The sequence below is a fragment of the Rhododendron vialii genome, chromosome 6a, assembly GCF_030253575.1.
Source record: "Rhododendron vialii isolate Sample 1 chromosome 6a, ASM3025357v1".
NCBI classification, from domain to species: domain Eukaryota; kingdom Viridiplantae; phylum Streptophyta; class Magnoliopsida; order Ericales; family Ericaceae; genus Rhododendron; species Rhododendron vialii.
This window is the reverse complement of record NC_080562.1, coordinates 32,158,905-32,178,462: the sequence shown is the minus strand read 5'-3', so window position 1 is coordinate 32,178,462 and position 19,558 is coordinate 32,158,905. Positions and strand designations below refer to the sequence as shown.

At 39.7% G+C, this 19,558-nt stretch overlaps 1 protein-coding gene across 2 annotated transcripts; it reads left to right on the top strand.

Annotated features, from left to right (window-relative positions):
• Window positions 1-1,935: 1,935 nt before the first annotated feature.
• LOC131330582 (conserved oligomeric Golgi complex subunit 3-like) lies at window positions 1,936-19,039 on the top strand. 2 transcript variants are annotated; one of them, XM_058364205.1, is made up of 26 exons: window positions 1,936-2,133; window positions 2,241-2,482; window positions 2,976-3,059; window positions 3,159-3,266; window positions 5,120-5,164; window positions 5,258-5,332; window positions 5,552-5,647; window positions 6,474-6,551; window positions 7,279-7,358; window positions 7,612-7,678; window positions 7,840-7,902; window positions 7,983-8,084; window positions 8,255-8,359; window positions 8,447-8,539; window positions 9,575-9,663; window positions 10,646-10,865; window positions 11,704-11,790; window positions 12,513-12,629; window positions 12,718-12,750; window positions 13,102-13,188; window positions 13,277-13,339; window positions 14,185-14,301; window positions 15,357-15,449; window positions 16,512-16,637; window positions 17,043-17,143; window positions 18,550-19,039. In XM_058364205.1, the coding sequence occupies exons 2-26, from the start codon at window positions 2,375-2,377 to the stop codon at window positions 18,680-18,682; spliced, it is 2,370 nt and encodes a 789-aa protein (XP_058220188.1). In that variant the 5' UTR covers window positions 1,936-2,133; window positions 2,241-2,374; the 3' UTR covers window positions 18,683-19,039. The 2 variants fall into 2 exon arrangements, with proteins under 2 accessions (XP_058220188.1, XP_058220189.1); XM_058364206.1 differs by having other exon boundaries at window positions 1,987-2,153.
• The last annotated feature ends 519 nt before the right edge of the window (window positions 19,040-19,558 follow it).

The following is a 19,558-nucleotide window of genomic DNA, read 5'->3' as shown; positions in this document are numbered from 1 at the left end:
AATATCTCTTAACGATTAATATTATAAAACTACCCACTAACATAATATCCCTAATTTGTAGCCGACAAGTTAATTAACGTAACCAACTAAAATAGACTCACTACTGTAATTAATAATTATACTTTTACCCTCAAACTAATAATAACGCACATAGTAACTATATTGCGCAGGAAAAAAAAATCGCTAATTAGGACCCACACCGTAAAACTCCCAATTAATAAATGGTCAAAATAATTAATAAAATAAATAAAATTTCTAGACTGCAACATAATATATACTAAAAAAGAGAGAGAGACAGAGAGAGAATGAGGGAGTAGTAGGGAGGAGAGAAAGGAAGAATAATATTTTTATGTTTTGCTTGTGAATAGTAGCTCTCTAGTTTTATAGAGCATTTTTCGAAATGGTAAAATACCTGAGTGTTTCCAGAAGCTGGTGCAAACTGCTTTGGTGGCTTTGATTAGGTAAAATGACTATAAAAGTGGGTTTGCCAACTCTTGTGTACATGCTCTTAGCATAACCTCTCTAAAATGTCCCAAGCTACAGGGACTCACTAGTTTTACCTAGGTGTTGTACACTTTGAATCCCATTTTTCATTCTTTTTCTTCTCTCTTTGTGAACATTTACTCTTAAAATTGGCTTCTTCTTCCTTTTCCCAGACGATGCCTTTTCACTTCATCTATGTCTCCACATATTTTTCGTTGAATGACATGTAAGTGTCATCATTTGGCCCGCAAGCCCGCACATTGCTCGCCTGGTCGAGCCTATCAAGCGGGCGGATTAGCTCAGCTCAAATAATGTATGGGGTTGGCTTGGTGATTGAAGCATGATCGGTGGCTTGCTTGCTGCCCTCTATCTCTCTCGAATTCAAAACGCTCTAGAACCAAACGAAGATCTCCGCCGGGGGTGGCGGCGCTGCCTTTCTCCTTCTTTCCTCGAGCCACCTCTCCTCCCTTATCCTCCTACTTTTTCCCTCTAAACTCTCATCTGTTTCTTTTTTTGCTTTACAAGTGCTTGGCGACGGCGATGGTTTCCTCACAACAGCGTTGAGGGGCAGTGTAGGTGGGGACATTTGGCGATCTTATCGCTTCTAGCTTGTTTTGCTTTTCACCAGGTCATTTTTGGGATTTGCAAAATGCGTGGGTTCATGGTGACTGGTTCGGCTTTGGGTCTCACGACGGTAGGCCGCCGACAGCCTCCTCCATTCTGCATGCTACTCCCCCTAATTCTTGTCGACGCTGTCTGCTCATGGCTCCTCCAACGTTTTATCTCTTCCGTCTCCTCATTAGCCATCGGTTTATACTGTTGGCGTAGCCGGTTTGCTTAACGGCAATATCCGATCTCGGTGGGGGTGGTGGTGGCATTTGTCTGCGTTTCTCCCACTGGTATTTCTGTTGGGTTTGACTGGTTCTTTGCTTAATGACATGTGGAGTCTCGCGAAGTGGAGGCCATCACGGATGGGCTTGTGCTTGGCGTCAGTGTGGTGGTTGGTGGCAGGCTGCGGCGCCGACGGTTTTAGGGTTTGTAGTTGTTAGGTGTTATTTGGGCTTGTCCCACTATCTGGCTTTTTGGCCCTTTGTTATTTGAGCTTATTATTTTATCTGGATTTTTAGACCAACATGTGCTGGCTTTGTTGGAATGGGCGTTTCTCATGTTTTACTTTTTGCTAAACTTAGGGTATTAGGTTTCGGATGGATATAAAATTATTCTTAGCATTATATAATCGGTTGAATCTCGAGTTAGGAATATGAAATCATCACTCATTATTTCTATTAATTGTTGTAACAATTTCAAAAATTAATGAATTTTTTTTTGCCTTTCTGAAAAAAATAGTCCCGCAAGCCCATCTGGTTATCTGGCTTGCAAACCCGCTATCTAGCCCGCGAAATACTAGTAAGTAGTTATATCGAGTTTCCAATATTATCCTCCATTCCCCCTCTCCTCCTTTCTAGAGTGCGTCACGAGAAATGGTAGAGCAGAGAACCTCAGAGAGATGAGAGAGAGAGAGAGAGAGAGAGAGAGAGAGAGAGAAGAACGATTGGAAGAGATAGAGCATAGATCGATTATTGCACTGACTACGCCATTACCGCAGAGTCGCAGACGCTCACCACTTGATTACTCTTTGACAAATTTAAGGTCCCAATCTCCCATCCTAGGTTTAATCTTACCTTCATTCCGAGGAGACATTTTGCGCTTTATGTACTCTGTTCAAATCTCACCCATCGTTTAATTTTGCCCTACAGATTTGTCTGAATGCAAAGACCGAATAATAATACGGCTATACTAGTACTAGTCAAATACTAAAACAACAAGTACCACGCCCAGATCCCCCTCGCACCCCCTCAGTTTTGGATCGTCTTCTCCTACCTCATCGATAATGGCAACAACCAAAGCAGCAGCTGCAGCAACTGGCGCTGGCTCCACAAGTCATCCCAAGACGGGAGCCATTTCAAAAGGATACAACTTTGCTTCGACTTGGGAACAGGTTTCGTACTCTTCTTATTTCTTCATTCAGTTTTGTCCTTCTCTTATTCCAATTTTCTCATTTTTTTGTCCAAAATACAGCGGAAAAGGGTAAATTTTGGATCTTTCTTTTTTTTGTTGTCTCACAGTTGTATTTTTACACAACGATGGCGGTGAATGCATGCAAGTAAAGGTTGCTCTTGGCATTTAAAAAAATAAACTCGAACTGCTTTTTCTTCTTCTTTATTTGTGAGTTCTTGGCCCTCCAATCGCAGTGCTGTCATCTTAATCTAGCATATTTGGTTCTTATTATCAAAATTGATAGTTTATTTTTAATAACCGTCACTCCTTGTTCCAGCATACACAATCCTAACCGTTTGTTTTGTCTTTTCTTTTGGATTTGTAAACATGTTTGAATGTGATTAGGTTTTGTCAATAGTCCACCAACGTTTTCTGTTTGGTAGAGGTTATAGTTGGGTCCTCAGACTCCTCACCTCAAGCTATTGTTTGTGCAGAACGCTCCGCTCACAGAGCAGCAACAAGCAGCAATAGTAGCACTTTCTCACGCATTTGCTGAGCGACCTTTTCCTGGCAAATTGGTGAGACTTTACCTTGTGCATCGAGCATTTTACTGCTGTTGTGGATGCTTTGCTTCAGTGCAATAATTACATTGCAATTATCTGGCTTTGCTTTTGTAGTCCCAGGAGCACATAGGTGGACAAGATAACGGTTTGTCCATTTCCACTAAGCACAGCACCATGGAAGAAACAGGGGCAATTGAAGCAGTTTTGGTCAATACAAATCAGGTAATTCACTCGACTTCTTGTCGTATTCAATTCATGTACGTGGGACATATTTAGGAGCAGCAATACTTGGCTCTTTATCTGAAAACTGATGCCAGCAGGAAACTCCACAGAAGAATTTATAGCAGAAATGGAAACAAAGGAACTTTATTCTTGAGTGTAGTTTAGGGGAGGAAACAAAGATAAATTAAAGAGCAAAAACTTTTAGTATTGGTTGTATATTCTATTGCGCCTATCTTATTGGAAATGAGCTCATAAAGAAAATTTGTTATGATGTTCTCCTCGAGTTTTCTTTTTATTCTCTTCCAAGATGGAGATTCCAACAAGAAAAATCAACTTTCTTCACTTTTCTCTTCCTTCCCATCTAACAAACACAACATGTGAACGTCAATATTTAGCTGGCACACCCGCTAACAATGATGTTTGGGTGGCCATTCACTTTGCACTTTCTATGCCCCTTGTGATTGTTTTTTTTGGAACGGCAAAATATGATTAAGAAACTTGATAAGGGTACATCAAGTGGGAGGAGAGGGGAGGGGGATCCAACCAAAGAATGGACAAACACCTGGAAGGACAAAGCCCTAAACACCTAGGGCAGGCCTGTAACAAACAGACCAAACCCGAAACACCAATGGAGCTAAAATGCCGAGATCATTAAACTCGGTACAAAACCTAAGGGCCAATATACCCAAATTTGAAAATTCAGCACAAATACAAATGGCTAGGCCTAGCCCAATTCCAATCCCAATCCCAAAACCCCGTTCCCTGCCCATCGCAGATCACCACCACTACCGCCGCTCACCACACCGCCAACCACCTCCCCCAGCAGGCAAACCAGCACCACCAAGAAACCACCAGACCTGGCCAAGAAACTAAACCACTAGACATTGAGAAACACGATGACCCACGCTGTTCGATCCCCTCACACTCCCGAAACCCATGGATAGCAGCCGAGAAATCGGCACTTCGATCCTCATAAACGGCAAGAGAAACCGAGAGCCAGGGATATCCATAAATGACGACGATAACTGCCTCCTCTTCGTCGCCCGTTAAAGCTCCGAGCAGATCTACGCTCTGTTCCACCGGCCAATCCAAACCGGCAACACTCAAGAGTGTTGCATGGTGGGAGAAAACACGAGAACCAGTCCCTCAAGTCGCCACAAGATCACGCCGTTAGGCCTACCGGCAAGGCGGCAACCCCCAAGAGTAGTAGCCAGCGATCGAGACGACGACCAAGAGGAACCAAAACCCGGGAGACGCGGCTGCAGTAGAGAAACGATGCCCCCCCCCCCCCGGCGGCAGCAAGATAAAGATTAGAGTTTAGAGAGAGAGAGAGAGGGGTTTCAAAAGTTTTTTACTACTTTTCCTTGCCCCTTGCGATTGTTCACTCATTTTTTCTTGACGCATCTTGTTTACTCCCTTCGTCCCATTTTATTAGTCCCTTTTGGGATTCCAAACTTTGAAAGGAACATGCAATTAATGCATGTCTCCTAAAATTTTTGGGTTCAATTTCCATTATTGTCCTTTAATTTTCACTTTTATTACTTTTTAAGCATTTATGAGGGTTAGTTTTGAAAATCTAAACACTTTTGTCAAATAGACTAACTTTTTGGGACATCTCAAACTGGAATAAGTGACAAACAAAATGGGACTTAGAGAGTATTTGTTATTCCCACCTCGTAGGTGCATTATTGAACAGCCATTAAGCTTGAGTATGAGAAGGTTTTGTTAGCAATATATAGTTCCTCCGGGAGTATGCTAACTTCTGAATGCTCTATTATAGTCCAGATTTAGGTATTTAACCATAGAACAAAATTTTATCTCTTGGTTCTATTGTGTGCATTCTTGCGGTGCAGTTTTACAAATGGTTTACAGATCTTGAAGCAGCTATGAAATCAGAGGTTAGCAGTTGTTTCTTATTGTTAGGTATTGTCACTTAGCAATTGCAATGTTGAGTACCACAGCTACAGCACCTGGTGTTCTTCTTTACACAGACCGAAGAGAAGTATCAGCACTACTTAACCAGTCTAACAGAACGCATACAGACATGTGATGTTATACTTCATCAGGTAGAGTATCTATGTAAATACTTTAACATACATGTTTAGTAAGATACTATAATTTTAACGTATCTTACTTTGGCTATGGCTTTAATTCCTGCATACTATAATTTTAATGTATCTTACTTTGGCTATGGCTCTAATTCCTGCCTATTAGGCCAAGCATACTTGTCCCAAGGGAATAGAAGTAGCGATACGATTTAATTAATTGAACTTACTTTTCTGCAGGTGGATGAGACCCTGGATTTGTTTAATGAGTTACAGCTTCAGCATCAAGAAGTGGCAACAAAGACCAAGACTCTTCATGATGCATGTGATCGAGTGGTGTGTAGCTCTTTCTGCCCAATTCTATATATATATTAATCAGTAAAGAAAGTAACATTTCATTGATGACAATAAAATATTACTGTACAAGAGAAAGGAGAGAAGGAAACACCTAACAAGTTGGGAAGAAACCAATGGGACTAAAAAACAAACACCAATAGCCTCAAAAACCAAAACACCTAAAACTCATTGCACTCCCCAATGTTCACCCCAATAGCTGATCGTAAAACACCTTAAACCTGACTCTATGCAAGCAACTCGATGGCCTTATGGCTCAGTTTTGGTGGGGAAAGAACTGTGAGAATAGAACTATTCGACCTTTTTTCTTGGAAAAATCTTTGCAAGCCTTACTCTTGGTCCTCGGACATTGATGCTTCATCTTTCTAGAGTTCCAGCATTGTAAATTTCATGCCAAAAGTTACAGCTTGAGGTTTTACAACTGTTGGAATACTCATTTGAACATTACTGTAGGGCACAAACTTAGACCTCTGCTCACTAGGGCATTCGATCTTGCTCTTTTTTGTGGCCAAAAGGTTCAAAACATGGCATTCAATGTTGCTCTTTTTTGTGGCCAAAAGGTTCAAAACATGTTTAAATGGTTGAGAAATGCAATAGGCTCCGCTTTTGTCTTGGATTGGATGTAGGCATGTACCAACTTTTCAGGACAAATACTGTTTGTGTTGCATTTTCCTATTAATTTGGTTAGCTGTTTTGGGTTTTTGACTTAAGAAATTCAATTATGGTTTTTGTTTTTTTTTTTGAAAACGGATATGGTCTTGTTGGATGTCCTGGTTTGACCATTTTTAGTTGCTTGTTTCTGTTGCAGCTGATAGAGAAGCAAAAGCTGATTGAGTTTGCAGAAGCACTTCGTACTAAGCTCAACTACTTTGATGAATTGGAGAATGTGCGTTTCAATTCTTACAGTACCTATGAGATTCATTTTCATGTCAATCCGACTTTTGTGGAAGCAACAAGTTTAAATTTGAAATTTCTAGCTTTCAGTCCAAAACAAGGATGGCATGACAAGTGTCCGTTAGACATTTTGGGTTTTCACTTTTCAAAAGAGTACAAGGTTATGAAAGTGAGTCTACATGGTTTGTGAGCTTCGTGAGTAGTGCCTTGGCGGCTTGGCTGTGCTCATGCAATAACTTTTAGGAGCTCAAGCAAAAGTTTGAACAAAGGCTCATAAGCTTGGTGAGTAGTGGCTAGGCAAGCTCACGCTAATTCTTTAGGAGCTCAAGCAAAGCATGTCACATACCCTCTAGTCTCAAAGCCAATCTTGAACAAGTACTAGATATTTGGCCTTGTCAAGTGTCAGCAACTCGGCAGTATAATCGATCTCTTTGAACAACTATTAGATATATGCCTTGCTCTATCTACATTCTACGGTATAAGGCATGTGCATGAACATCAATCTAGGAGGTCAAGCAAAGCTTGAAGTCACTCTCCAATATTACAACTCCAGCTTGAACAAGTACTAGACATTGGCCTGGCTAAGTATTAACATTGCTGTAGATTTTTTTGGACAACTACTAGTTACATTGCCTGGCTCCATCTGAATTTTTTAGTATTAGCCATCTGCAGTTGCATATGTAAATCTTAAGGGTATTTTATTGTGCATATGTTTGCAGGTTGCTACCAATTTCTATTCGGCGAATGTTGCAAGTGGAAACTTTCTCGCACTGCTCAAAAGACTAGACGAGTGCATATCGTAAGTCTATATTTTAGAGTCCATTCTTTTCTTGCAACTCTATGGGTCTGACTTAATCATTTTAGACCATGTTTATATGTTACTGAAACTGTGGATTAGAAGGGTTCGAATTGGTGGGCCATCAACGAGTCATCTTGTGTTACCTAATATTAAAAATTTACTTGTTTTTTGTGAGCATGTGCTTAGAGAACGATTATATTGCTACTCTTATACTTTGTGATATTTATGAGAGCTACTGTTATATTGAGTATAGGTATGTTGAAAGCAATCCTCAGTATGCAGAATCTAGTGTTTACTTGGTCAAATTTCGACAACTACAGGTACCTGCAATTATATTATTCATTGTCTAGAAAATGGTTAGTGGAAGTGGAAGATAGCATTGTTTTTCCTTTTACTATGTTGGATGGTGCTTCTGTTGCCTTCAACATTTGATTTGGATGTTAAAGTTCTAAAAACCATTTGCTCGCATGCTTTTTGGCAGTCTCGAGCGCTGGGTATGATTCGTTCTCATGTTCTGTCTGTTCTCAAAAGTACTTCTTCTCAGGTAAAGTACCCTTGCAGAACTGACAAGGTTGTGATGTTTAAAGATGTAAAGCTCTGTCATGCGTTTGTTTCTTTCATCAGGTCCAGGCAGCAATTCGGAGCAGTAGTGACAGCAACAAGGCTGTTTCAGAGGGTGTAGAGGCATCTGTCATATATGTCCGCTTTAAAGCAGCAGCAAGTGAGGTAATGGTGTTCTCTTCTCATCTCTTTGGTTTGGTTGTATCCCAAGCTTCTATTTGGATTATGGAAGGATTATGCCTAGAACAATGTTAGTTACTATATTGTTGGCAGGTTTTTGCACGATTTATTTATATATAGTTCTTAAAAGGATGAATGTTTCTACCTATTTGCAGCTTAAGCCAGTGTTGGAGGAAATTGAAAGAAGATCACCCAGGAAAGAATATGTGCAAATTCTTGCGGAATGCCACAAACTGTACTGCGAACAGCGGCTCTCCCTCGTAGGCTGGCAAAAAATTTCCCTTCTTGTATAAACATACTCTCCCTTGAACTGTTATCAACTGATCTTTTTGTTTTACGTTATATAGGTCAAAGGCATAGTGCATCGGCGGATATCTGAATTTGCCAAGAAGGATAAGTTGCCATCATTGACCAGATCTGGATGTGCATACTTAATGCAGGTTTTTGAATATACATGTAGAAGTTTACCAGACCAAGATTGTTCTCAATTTTGAGTAGGAAGCTTGAAGTATGCTGTTTAAAGTTTGATGCATGAACTTCCTAGATTGCTGTGTCTGGTTGTGTTTTTTTCCTTAAAAGTTTTTAATTATTGTGCAAACTTCCTGGAATAGAGTTCCAATTTTTTTACTCAGTTAAAATAAGAAAAGAGTTCCAGTTTTATTGACAGAAGATTGTCGAAGAAGGTAATTTATTCTGCTCAATTTGATGTACTTTGTGATTTGACCTGCATAATTTCATATTGGAAATTAGTGTTCTTATCTTTAAGCTTCTGTTACTATGCTTAAGCTCCAGTAACATTCTATTTTAATTTCACTTATTTTTTTGATGTAATTCTAGCATGGGGAAGGATCCGTAAGTTTATGGTAGTGCAGGTATTCTTTCAGAAAGTCTGCAAGACCCTTCTGAGGCTCTGGAAAGACTAAGATATAGTAAAGTTTGGGTTAACAAGATCAGCCATGTGTGAGATAAGAATTATGCAGCGAGTAGCTAAATGTTGTCACTACATACTCAACCTTTCCAAACAATATTCCAGTATGACAAGGAGCAAATTTTAAGGTTGCTTCTATCCCCATGATGGGCAATCTCTCGACCATAATGATAGCAAGTTCGGAAACAATATAGTTGCATAGTTGTCTCGCAAAATTCCTACTTTCATATTTTTCCTTGTAGTTGGGTAGAGTACTAGAGTGGGATGAAAGGTAACCCAAAGTATGTGTATCAACTAAGGGGAAAACCTGGTTAGGTTTAACTATGATCCTGACCCTCCCAAAAAAAGTGTCAATATTTACGATAAGCTGCAATTTATACTGCTCTCTTTTTAATTCCATTTCTGTAGGCAACATTTAATGTACCTATAATCTATTTATGTCCTCTAAACATATGACATTGGATGTACATCAAAAAGCACACATATTACTTGAAGTAACACAGAGACGAGGGCAATAGTTTTAGATTCATTTTTATTCCAATTGCAGGTATGTCAGCTTGAGCATCAACTCTTTGATCATTTTTTCCCATCTTCTGCAGAAGATATTTCAAGTTTGGCGCCTTTGATAGATCCTTTGTGAGTTCTTGATTATATTATGAAGTCTTTGATTTCTTTCTCTTTCTCTTTGTTTTTTCTTTTTGTTTTTGTTCTCCTTTTTCCTACTCGATTGAACTCTTGCTACAACTTGATGATGACTATCAAGCCATCAATGACCCATTAGGGCTTTAGTTCTACTCCGGCGTATAAGTTTTATCCCATTGTAGGACCCTTAATGATTCAGAGGTGATACAAGGTGATCCTTAATCCTTGATTGGTTTCACAGTCAGACTACTCTTTGTTAGAGCCTAAATGGCCTCCTTTAGCCAGCTGTCTTGACTAAACTACCAAAAAATCAATGGACATCATTGTTCATGGAAGGTACCTAGCTAAGCTGATACTCTCCTGATGTTTGTCATCTTCATAAAGGTGGCATAGTGATGTACTCAGGATACAAACAGGACACTATACAAACACACTAGCGAGCATCAACTCTTTGATCAATTACCATCTCATCTTTGCTGGACCGGAATACTTTCTTGTAGTATGGGCTTGACAAAAAGGTGTACCCAGTGCACGAAGCTCCCGCATATGCGGGGTCTGGGGAAAGGTTGATGTATGCAGCCTTTCCCCCTTTAAGCCACAATGGGGCAACTTTACTGCAGTGATAGGTCTGCCCTTTGTAGTGTGGACTTGACAGTCAGCTAATTTAGTTCCCTGATGTTTCTTGGTTCTTTGGAATTATAAAACTTTCTTATCTCCAGACCATTGCTTTCTGTCCAGAAATTTCTAGTTTCTGAACTCCACTTCACTACATGTGCTTTCTCACCCACCAAATATGTTGTTTTCCTAAAGCAATCTCTGCATTGAACCCTGTTATGATGACAGATTATTTGTGACACAAGAAAATTCGTATTTCGGTTTTCTCTCTTTGTGTTTGCCTCTCATTGAGTTTTTGGAATGCTTGATTGCTTCATCTTTACCTCTTATGTATGCTTCTCTGCTGTTAAACTAATTGCAGGTGTATGTACTTGTATGATACTTTACGCCCGAAGCTTATCCATGAAGTAAATCTTGATATTCTGTGTGAACTTGTGAATATCCTTAAAGTTGAAGCCCTTGGAGAAAAACTTAATATACGGAGTGAATCACTTGCTGGACTACGTCCAACATTAGACAGAATTTTAGAAGATGTTCAGGAGCGATTGACTTTCCGAGCTCGAAACCATATTCGTGATGAAGTAGGTATCGCAGTTGAGAAGTTTTAGTTTTCTTTGTTCTTCAGTATTTTTGCTTTGTTAATGGTCATGGGTTCTCTGTACTTGTCCTGTTACATTAAGCCAGCCCTAGAATTGGGTATGGCACTCAACTTTGGTTATCTTTTTCTTGCTGCGATCAAACACGTAGAGATTGACGAAAGAATCATTGCAAGGCTTCCTGCTTCTCTGTGTTGAAAACAACTTGTAAACACTGGAATGTCTGTATTCTAAAATGGGAGAAGTATCCATGTAAAATGCATCTAGGAGAAATTTACTTTCTTAGAGCATCTCCAAAAACTTCCTCTCTTCCTCCTTTTCGCCTCTTAGCCGAGCCAAACGCTCAAATCACTCACCCAACTGACTTGCCTCCCACCTTGGCAAAACCCCATTCCTGGAAAGCCACCAGATCTGAGCCCGCAAATCACTGTCGTCGTCGTCTTTGCCCTCGCCATTGTTGGCTCCGGCCAAGGTAAGAGCAGTTGTTCAGTGTATTGAGATTTTTGTTTTTTGAAATTAAGTGGTTTGTGATTCAAATAGGTATTTTGCCTTGGCTGTTGGGGTTTGTGTTTATTTGGTGGCTAGTCAAAGTGAAAAAAGGGCATTTTGCCTAGTTATTTTGTCTAGGACTGCTGGAGATGCTCTTACATAGTTTTATTCGTTCGAATTGTTCTGATAAAATAAATAGTTTATTCGTTATCTTGTATTAGTGTGTGCATCATGGATGCCCATTGGTTACTGTACTTCATTGTGATGGTTAAAGCTACCATTCCTTCGAACAATTGCCAGTATCATTCTGAATCCCTTTCTTGTTTGTTCCTAGATCTCAAAGTATATTCCTTCAGATGAAGATTTGGATTACCCTGCTAAGCTGGAGCAATCGCCTGAGATGAAACCAGAAGCTACTTCGGTAAGTCCAATCCTTCATTTCCTTTTTTTTGATAAGTAAATATAATTATATAAAGAAGGCATTAAGGGAATGTCACCCGAATACAAATTACTAATCACAAAACTTATAATTTTAAACAAAGGCTTTTCGACCCCTTCGAAGCATCTCGAATTCCTCTCACGCCAAATAATCCACATCAAACAAAGAGGAATCATAGCCCATACGCCCTTTCTCATCTTACCCACTATAGCACCCCTCCAAGCGATTAAAAGCTCCTTAACATTTCTCGACATAACCCAAAGTAACCCAAACCAGGCTAACACCGCGGACCAAAGTTCTCATGCCACTGAGCAATCCTTCATTTCCTATTTGACTAATTCTCGTTTAGTTGGCTTTTATATAAAACAAAGTGAGATAATGGAATGGGCCTGGTTTGACATCATGGGTTTGCACATAAGTTGCATGATATCTGAATGTTTACATGATTTGGTTATAGCAAATGATAGCTTTTGTCACCTACAAGGAAATACATTTGCGGTATCTTGTTTGGCTTCAAGGGTCTGCATAAATTCCATTGGACCCCCTATTGATTTTCTTCCTGCATTTAGAGGAACAGATTTCTAATCCAATTCTTGTGGTTTTTGCTCTCTACCATTTTTTTGCTGTATGATTGTTTACTTTCTTTCGTAAAACAACTTATCATTCAACCTTGCTTAGCTCTGTGATGCTCTTGTTAAATGCAGGCTGATGAAAACCCAGATATTTTCAAGACTTGGTACCCACCCCTGGAGAAAACTCTGTCATGTTTGTCAAAGTTGTATCGCTGTTTAGAGCCTGCAGTTTTCACGGGTTTGGCACAGGTTTTGGTATTTTTTTCCACTAAAAATGTCCTATGAGTCTCATAAATGTACTCATCTTATTCAATTCTCTGTATTTGATATCTAACAGGAAGCTCTAGAGGTTTGCTCGATGTCCATCCAAGTAAGTGAGCTTACAGATAATTTCATTAGGCAAACTTTAGTTATGAGAAGTTTATTGGTGCATTGTTTTCTCTTTAAACAGTAGAGAAGGATGCGTCTTCACATAAGCAAACCTATTGTGACTAGGTGGTTGGGTAAATGTTAGGAGGTTGTTAAAAATAGCATGACAGACTCAAATTTGTCGTAATCACTTAAAGACTCACTTAACATAAGTTTACACACACTGCATGCATACATGGATGAAGTATATTCTCTTATGCTTTACCTGGAACTTTATTAGTGTCCTTGGGAGTGACTAAGCTTTGTTATGCGATGCCCTGTGTTTGATTGGGTTGTCATTTTATCTGTGCAGAAAGCAAGCAAACTTATTGCAAAAAGATCATCGGCAATGGATGGACAACTTTTCCTTATTAAGCATCTCCTCATCCTAAGGGAGCAGGTTATGTCTCGGCATCTCGATTTAACCTATGTACTTCCTGCAAAGGATTTCAGTATATAACTCCTAACTCAGAAACTTGTCCTTCCAGATTGGACCATTTGATATAGAATTTTCAGTCACGCATAAGGAACTTGATTTCTCGCATTTGCTGGTCAGTAACACCGAACCTGAAGCTCTAAATATGATGCATCATTATGTTCCACCTTATGTTTATTGGGTTTAATACCATGCTCTAAAGGTGAATCCTGGATTCATGTGGGATGTTTCCCTTTTACCATTGCTGCACCACAAGTTAAAAACTTCGCCGCATGCATCTTTTCTTGACATGTAATCTAGGAATTAGAATTGCAAGCATCTTATGCATAACATTGGCTTTTTAATTTGTTGGATTATGTTGAGAACTTGCCTTTCTAACTTTAAATCCCATCTTCTTGCTAGGTCTGTAAAGTTTATATCAAAAAGTTGTGGCCAGCATTACCATAGTTCTGCTGACTTTTGGGGGATGGCATTGTTCTTGCTGTTTAACATGAAAGAGAGAAAATTGGGAAACACTGTGTTCTGAGATAAATCATTAGGTGTTGAAAAAGTAATTGAACCTGTATGTGTTATCATTAGGCTGCCATAGTTGATTCGTTGAAGGACTTAATAAATGAACTGGTTGGAACTTCGGTCGGTTACCAAAATGTATGTTGTCTGTATATTGACAAATTAGGAAACGCTTCCAAAGAAGAAAACCAAATTTTGAAAATAGCTGTTTGATGAGTTTTGATGTTATGGGGGCTGAAAGTAAATGGACCTGTGTACTAGTGCTGGATCAGCAAATATGTAAGAGATGTATTGGACACTAAAAGCTTTTGATTGTGATATTCTTTGCATGAAAAACTTTCTTGAAGATGGTGCAAGGTCTACAAATTGCAATGCTTGTCAAGATAAGTAAATTAGTTTGATTTACACGAGAATAATGGAAATTTCTTCATATTGATATTCCATTACCAGGACCATCTGAGACGAATTCTTAGAGGCCAGGCCTCGCTGTTTGATTGGTCAAGATCAACTTCCTTGGCGAGGACACTATCTCCTCGAGTTTTAGAAAGTCAAATAGATGCCAAGAAGGTACAAGTCTGCCTTTCAATCACTAATATTGTACTCGTTGAATTGACTTGAATCTCCACTGGCTTAATACATCATTTGTATCGTATGCATTTGTTCTGAAAAGTACAAGGACATTACCAGCATCTTTGGATTCATTCCCTGGGTCACATTAATAATGTGTATCTAAATCACCTTCTATTGTTTAGTGGATCACTAATGATAACAGTCCATCTGAAGCCTAACAACAACGGCTTTATGTGTTCAGCCGCGAACCAAACAACACGTGCATGCGCACTCACACAGGCTCGAAGAAGATCAAGTTGTCACAAGAAGAAAAGCATGAGATGGGAGTTACCAGGATGAAGTAGAGTTACGCCAGATATTACGACTCACCCAAGATTTCGTTATCCTCAGGGATGACAAAGTAGAGTTACAGAACGGCATTTTCCAAGGTTTATTATCGTCTAGGTTCAGCCACAATTTATACCACTAGGGTTTTATATACAACAGAGTTGCCGTATTACCTTTACTACTCCTAGAAGAATGCTTATTCGCCTGCTCACATTTCTTACATGGTTTGAGTCATCTTTCAGAAACTTGTCTCTTGAGTGTGTTTATTGTGACGCATGATGATTACCCACACTGCAGAAGGTAAAAAAGACCATAGAAGCAGTGTTTTAAAAAGCACGTGCCTCGCAGGCTTAGGCACTGAGGCGCGGCCATAGTATAAGGGCAAACTCAGTGCATGAGGCTCCCTCCATTGCATGTCTGGGGAGGCGCGGCCATAGTGCCTCCTCAAATACCTTGAGGTGAGGCACAGTACACACGCTTGAGGCGGGAGGCTCATGATGGCTGATCGTTTTTTGCTATTTGTATGATAGTCAAACGCATACAATTAAGCTTCACATCTGATGATAGCAATCTTGTCAGTAGCCTATGATATTGTTTTCCTCTTCTCAGCGATAGTGCTGACTAAATTAAAAAGTTACATGAGTGGAACCTCTTATTTTTCAATGCTATTATTCATTCCTTCTTGTTAATGTTGCCTCATGTGGTGACTATATGTTTACTTGCAGGAGCTGGAGAAAAGTCTCAAAGCCACATGTGAAGAGTTCATTATGTCAGTCACGAAACTTGTTGTGGACCCCATGCTTTCGTTTGTTACGAAGGTTTGTTGTTTTAACTACTGCCATATTGTTGCAGACAGAACACTGTAGCTTTCCTGTTTAGCAACATGTGTACGATTATTTACTACTTAGGAAAAGCAACTTTTACTTGAGGAGATCCATTTGTTTCTTTTCCTCTGTCATGGTGGTCGGGAATCACACAACCATTTGTTTTTTGATTGTCAATATGCTACCTTGATGTGGAATGGGATTACGACCGAGTGCCGTAGGCATGGGGATAGCATGAGCTTGTTGACTGAGATCCAGTGGGGATCCCAGAATTGTTCCAAGTCGGTGTCATCTGTTATTTTCCAGTGGAGTTTGGCAGCCTCTGTATATTTCCTTTGGAGGGAAAGAAACTCAAGAATTTTCAGAGAAAAAGGGCAAGATTCCTCTGCCCTTGTTAAGAGAATTGAGGACGAGATCAAAGCCTGTTTGGCTTCTCTGAAGTCTTCCTTCCATTCTGCTTCTGATGTTGCAGTGTGCCAAGCTTGGGGGATTTCAGTTAGAGCAGTTAGTTAGCCTTGAATTGTTCGCTTGTATGTTGGTGCTTTTTCCGGTTAGATTTTCCTTTTGTTAGGACGGTAGCCTTTGTTTTGGCTGTAGCGTTGTAATCTCTTTCCAAGGCTATCTCCTTGGTCTTTTGGGCTTGGTCCCTTTATAAAATCGCCTTTTTCCATTTAAAAAAAAAAACCTTGAGTGGACCAAGCCTGCTGGATATAGGCTTATATACAGAAAGTCAAAAAATCAGACAAATGGGGCAAGCATACGATTATTACACCGCTTGGCACTTTACCAATGTCAGAAATATTATAGTATGATTCAGAGGTATCTTGCATTGTTCATCACAACCATATTTATTTTTTAAGTGTGCCACCTCTGGTTAATAGTGATAAACAAAGTGCCAAAGATTAGTCATAGATTCATGGTACACATGTTTGATACGATTAGTCCTTCTCAACTTACAAAGGAGACATCATTAATCTTCCTATGTGGACAATCTATTTCGCATTTGGAATCACAACATTGTCTTTAACTAGGAATTTTCACAATTTTTGTTTTTAGGTTACAGCAGTGAAGGTTGCATTGTCCTCAGGCAGTCCAAATCAAAAGATAGAGTCCCCTATGGCAAAACCCCTCAAGGATCAAGCTTTTGCTACGCCAGATAAGGTTGCTCAACTTGTTCAGAAGGTATGTTATGAAACTGAATGGCTCTCTACCATGTTTGTTGTGGCCTAAAGGAAGTACCATAGTTTGGACAACATGGACGAGTGATGTCCCTGTTGTGGTTTACATTCCGATGGCATGACAGAGACAAGGCAGCAGAGCAATCAAGCTAATATTCCAAAGTTAAAAAAGCTTTATAGGTCTTTCTTGTTTTTTTTTTTTTTTTTTTTTGCTTTTGAATAGGCAGCTTTACAACTACAAGACTGTCTTATGTAGTGCTGCTTATGAACTGCAGTTGTGTGCTTAAAGAGTTCTATGTACATATGTATAGTTAAGACCAATTGGTTGGATCAACATATTTGTATTCCCCAAAAACAAAGGGGTAGACCTTAAATTCAGTTTATCTAATGGTATGCATCTCTGAAACAGGTCAGTGATACAATTCAGCAAGAGTTGCCGAGAGTGATGGCCAAAATGAAGCTATATTTGCAGAATCAATCAACACGTACAATACTTTTCAAACCTATAAAGTAAGCATCTGATTGCACTTTGTATGTTAAGTTAATATTCACTGCATTCTGCCTTAATGCTTTCATTGTGAAATTTACTAGGACATCTCTCTTATAAAAAAAATGATCAGCATATTAACACCGGAACACCCTTGCAAATAACATGTGGGGGTGACTGAGGGAAGGGGTAGAGAACCAAGGCAGTCTTACTGGGAAAGAGTGGCAGTAGTGAGCTTGCAGGTGATTGGTATAGAGTCTATAGACTGGTGATGATTGGAGATGGTTTGGAAGTTTCATGAATCTTTTCTTTGTAGAAGAGGTCTGCCTAAGGACTAGTCCTGGTGTCGGGCATCAGTGGCCAACAATATGGAAGGAACCTAGCTGTTAAGTCTGCCCTCGGTGTCAGCACTACTTGAGAACTCTAAAATAGGATATCCTGAGGCCGTATCAATATGTCTGAGTAGGTATTTTCAGCATTTAGGCATGACTTGCTCTCCAATATGCTGTCCTTCGGTCAAGGTCTCCCAGTCTCTGAGAAGGTTCTAAGGTCCTTCCCTTGAGAGAGGGTATGTGAAGATCCGTATATGAACCCTTGAACTCAAACCTCCTGTTGGTGATGAAGTTTTGAAGGATTGGATTGTATGCCACTGAGCGGCGAGCAGCACATGGGACGAGGGCACGCGTTGATGCTTCTTTTAGATTCATCACTTGAGATCAATTGATGCATGGCTGAGGTCCATATTTTTTGCATGGTCTTGGCTGACAAATGCCAAAGCTCCCTAGGAGCCAGGAGGGGAGAATGTGCATCGGGCTGATGGGCCAACTGTCACCTCCCAGGGCTGGCAAGTGGAGCCTTTCCATGGTGACCAAGCAGCCATGGATGTGCCACATGGTGGGGTCCAGTTGGTGGAGGGGTGACCTAGCAGCCATGTGACATGGTACGAGGTGTGGTCTCATGGGCAAGAAGGCAGCTGTGCAGCCCTTGTAATTTTGCCTCGTGGCAGGGCTAGACCCATGTGCCTAGTGCGTGCAGGCACAAATGCATATTTTTGAGTTTTTTTTTCCCCAAATGGTTGAACCCATTTATTGAGCCTTTCATAGGCAGAGCTTTGAATGTGTTGTTTCAGTCCTGTTGGATGGATATTTACCACCATTGTCAAGTTAGACAGGATTTCTGTTTTTTAGGGGTGGATGTGTCTGTGTACACGTTTGAATCTCTGTGTTGAGATGTATTTTGCTTAATTCATGCTTTTGGGCCATTTGATTCTGTCATGTTTAATAATGCAATTTCTGTTTAAAAAAATATTCTCAAGGATACTTTTTGAAGATTTTGTGTTATTTAAGGGGCATGCAGTATACTTGGATTTCGTAGGAGGTCAATTGGAAATGTGTATTCTTATGATTTATTGCATGCTGTTCTTATGTAGGAGCAACATTGTTGAAGCCCATACTCAAGTACTATCCCTCCTAAAATCAGAGTATTCCCATGAAGAGATTCAAGGCATTATCAATATGACTTCTATACAGGATCTGGAACAGCAACTTGACAGCCTCCTATAGGATGCCTCTCGAGCCGTTGGTTGTTAAAAAGATCCATATACTTAAAATCACATTCATCATAGTGAATATTGAGTTTAAGTCTGCCACAAATAATTACCATCCTGAAGGCTAGTTGACAATTGCCAGATATTTTTTGAGGACATTGGGATAAAAGGTGTAAAATGGTGCTCTTCGTTTAAAGAAGAAAGAATGGATGGTCTCAGAAAATTTTGCACAAAAAGCAGATCAAGTGCCCAGAGAGAGGAAAAACAAAGAAGTACAAAGCTGATTTAATTATTCATTGTAGAGAATTGAGTGACTGTTTAATTTGAGAACACCATGTCGACAAATTCATGGAAGCAGTGTATGCATTCTTCTTGTCTGTTTGCAGCATGCGTTTTCAATGATGTTTGTTTTTATCAGAGGAATACTTGGCCCAATCCAGAACAAAAGCAATTCATAGCCAAATGAAAAAAGGAAACAAGAGAGATTCATAGCAGCATTTGCAGGATAATTCTGAAGGAAAATTATGATGAATGGACCCACAAATATACACGAATTAGCTACACACTTGTTGCAGAGGTGGAGTAATTGATACTACTTTAAACTTACCAATGAACAATTCAGTAAAACACTCAGATTAGTGCTAGCTGTTGCTCTACTGTTTGGAGTGATGTGTGCAATAAGTGTGAAGTGAAATAAATATAAAGTAAAGTAAAGTAACAAGAATAATTGTTATTTTATTTTCAGTCATTTTTTTTTCCTGTAAGGAGTGGTAAAGTTGTTTGTCCATTGTAATAATGTAATGGTAATAATGTAATGGTCTGTAAGAAACTTTCCCAGAGAGTGTTTGCATTTGTATTTGTCCGTTGCTTGTAACTTTTCAGGGCGTAGTAA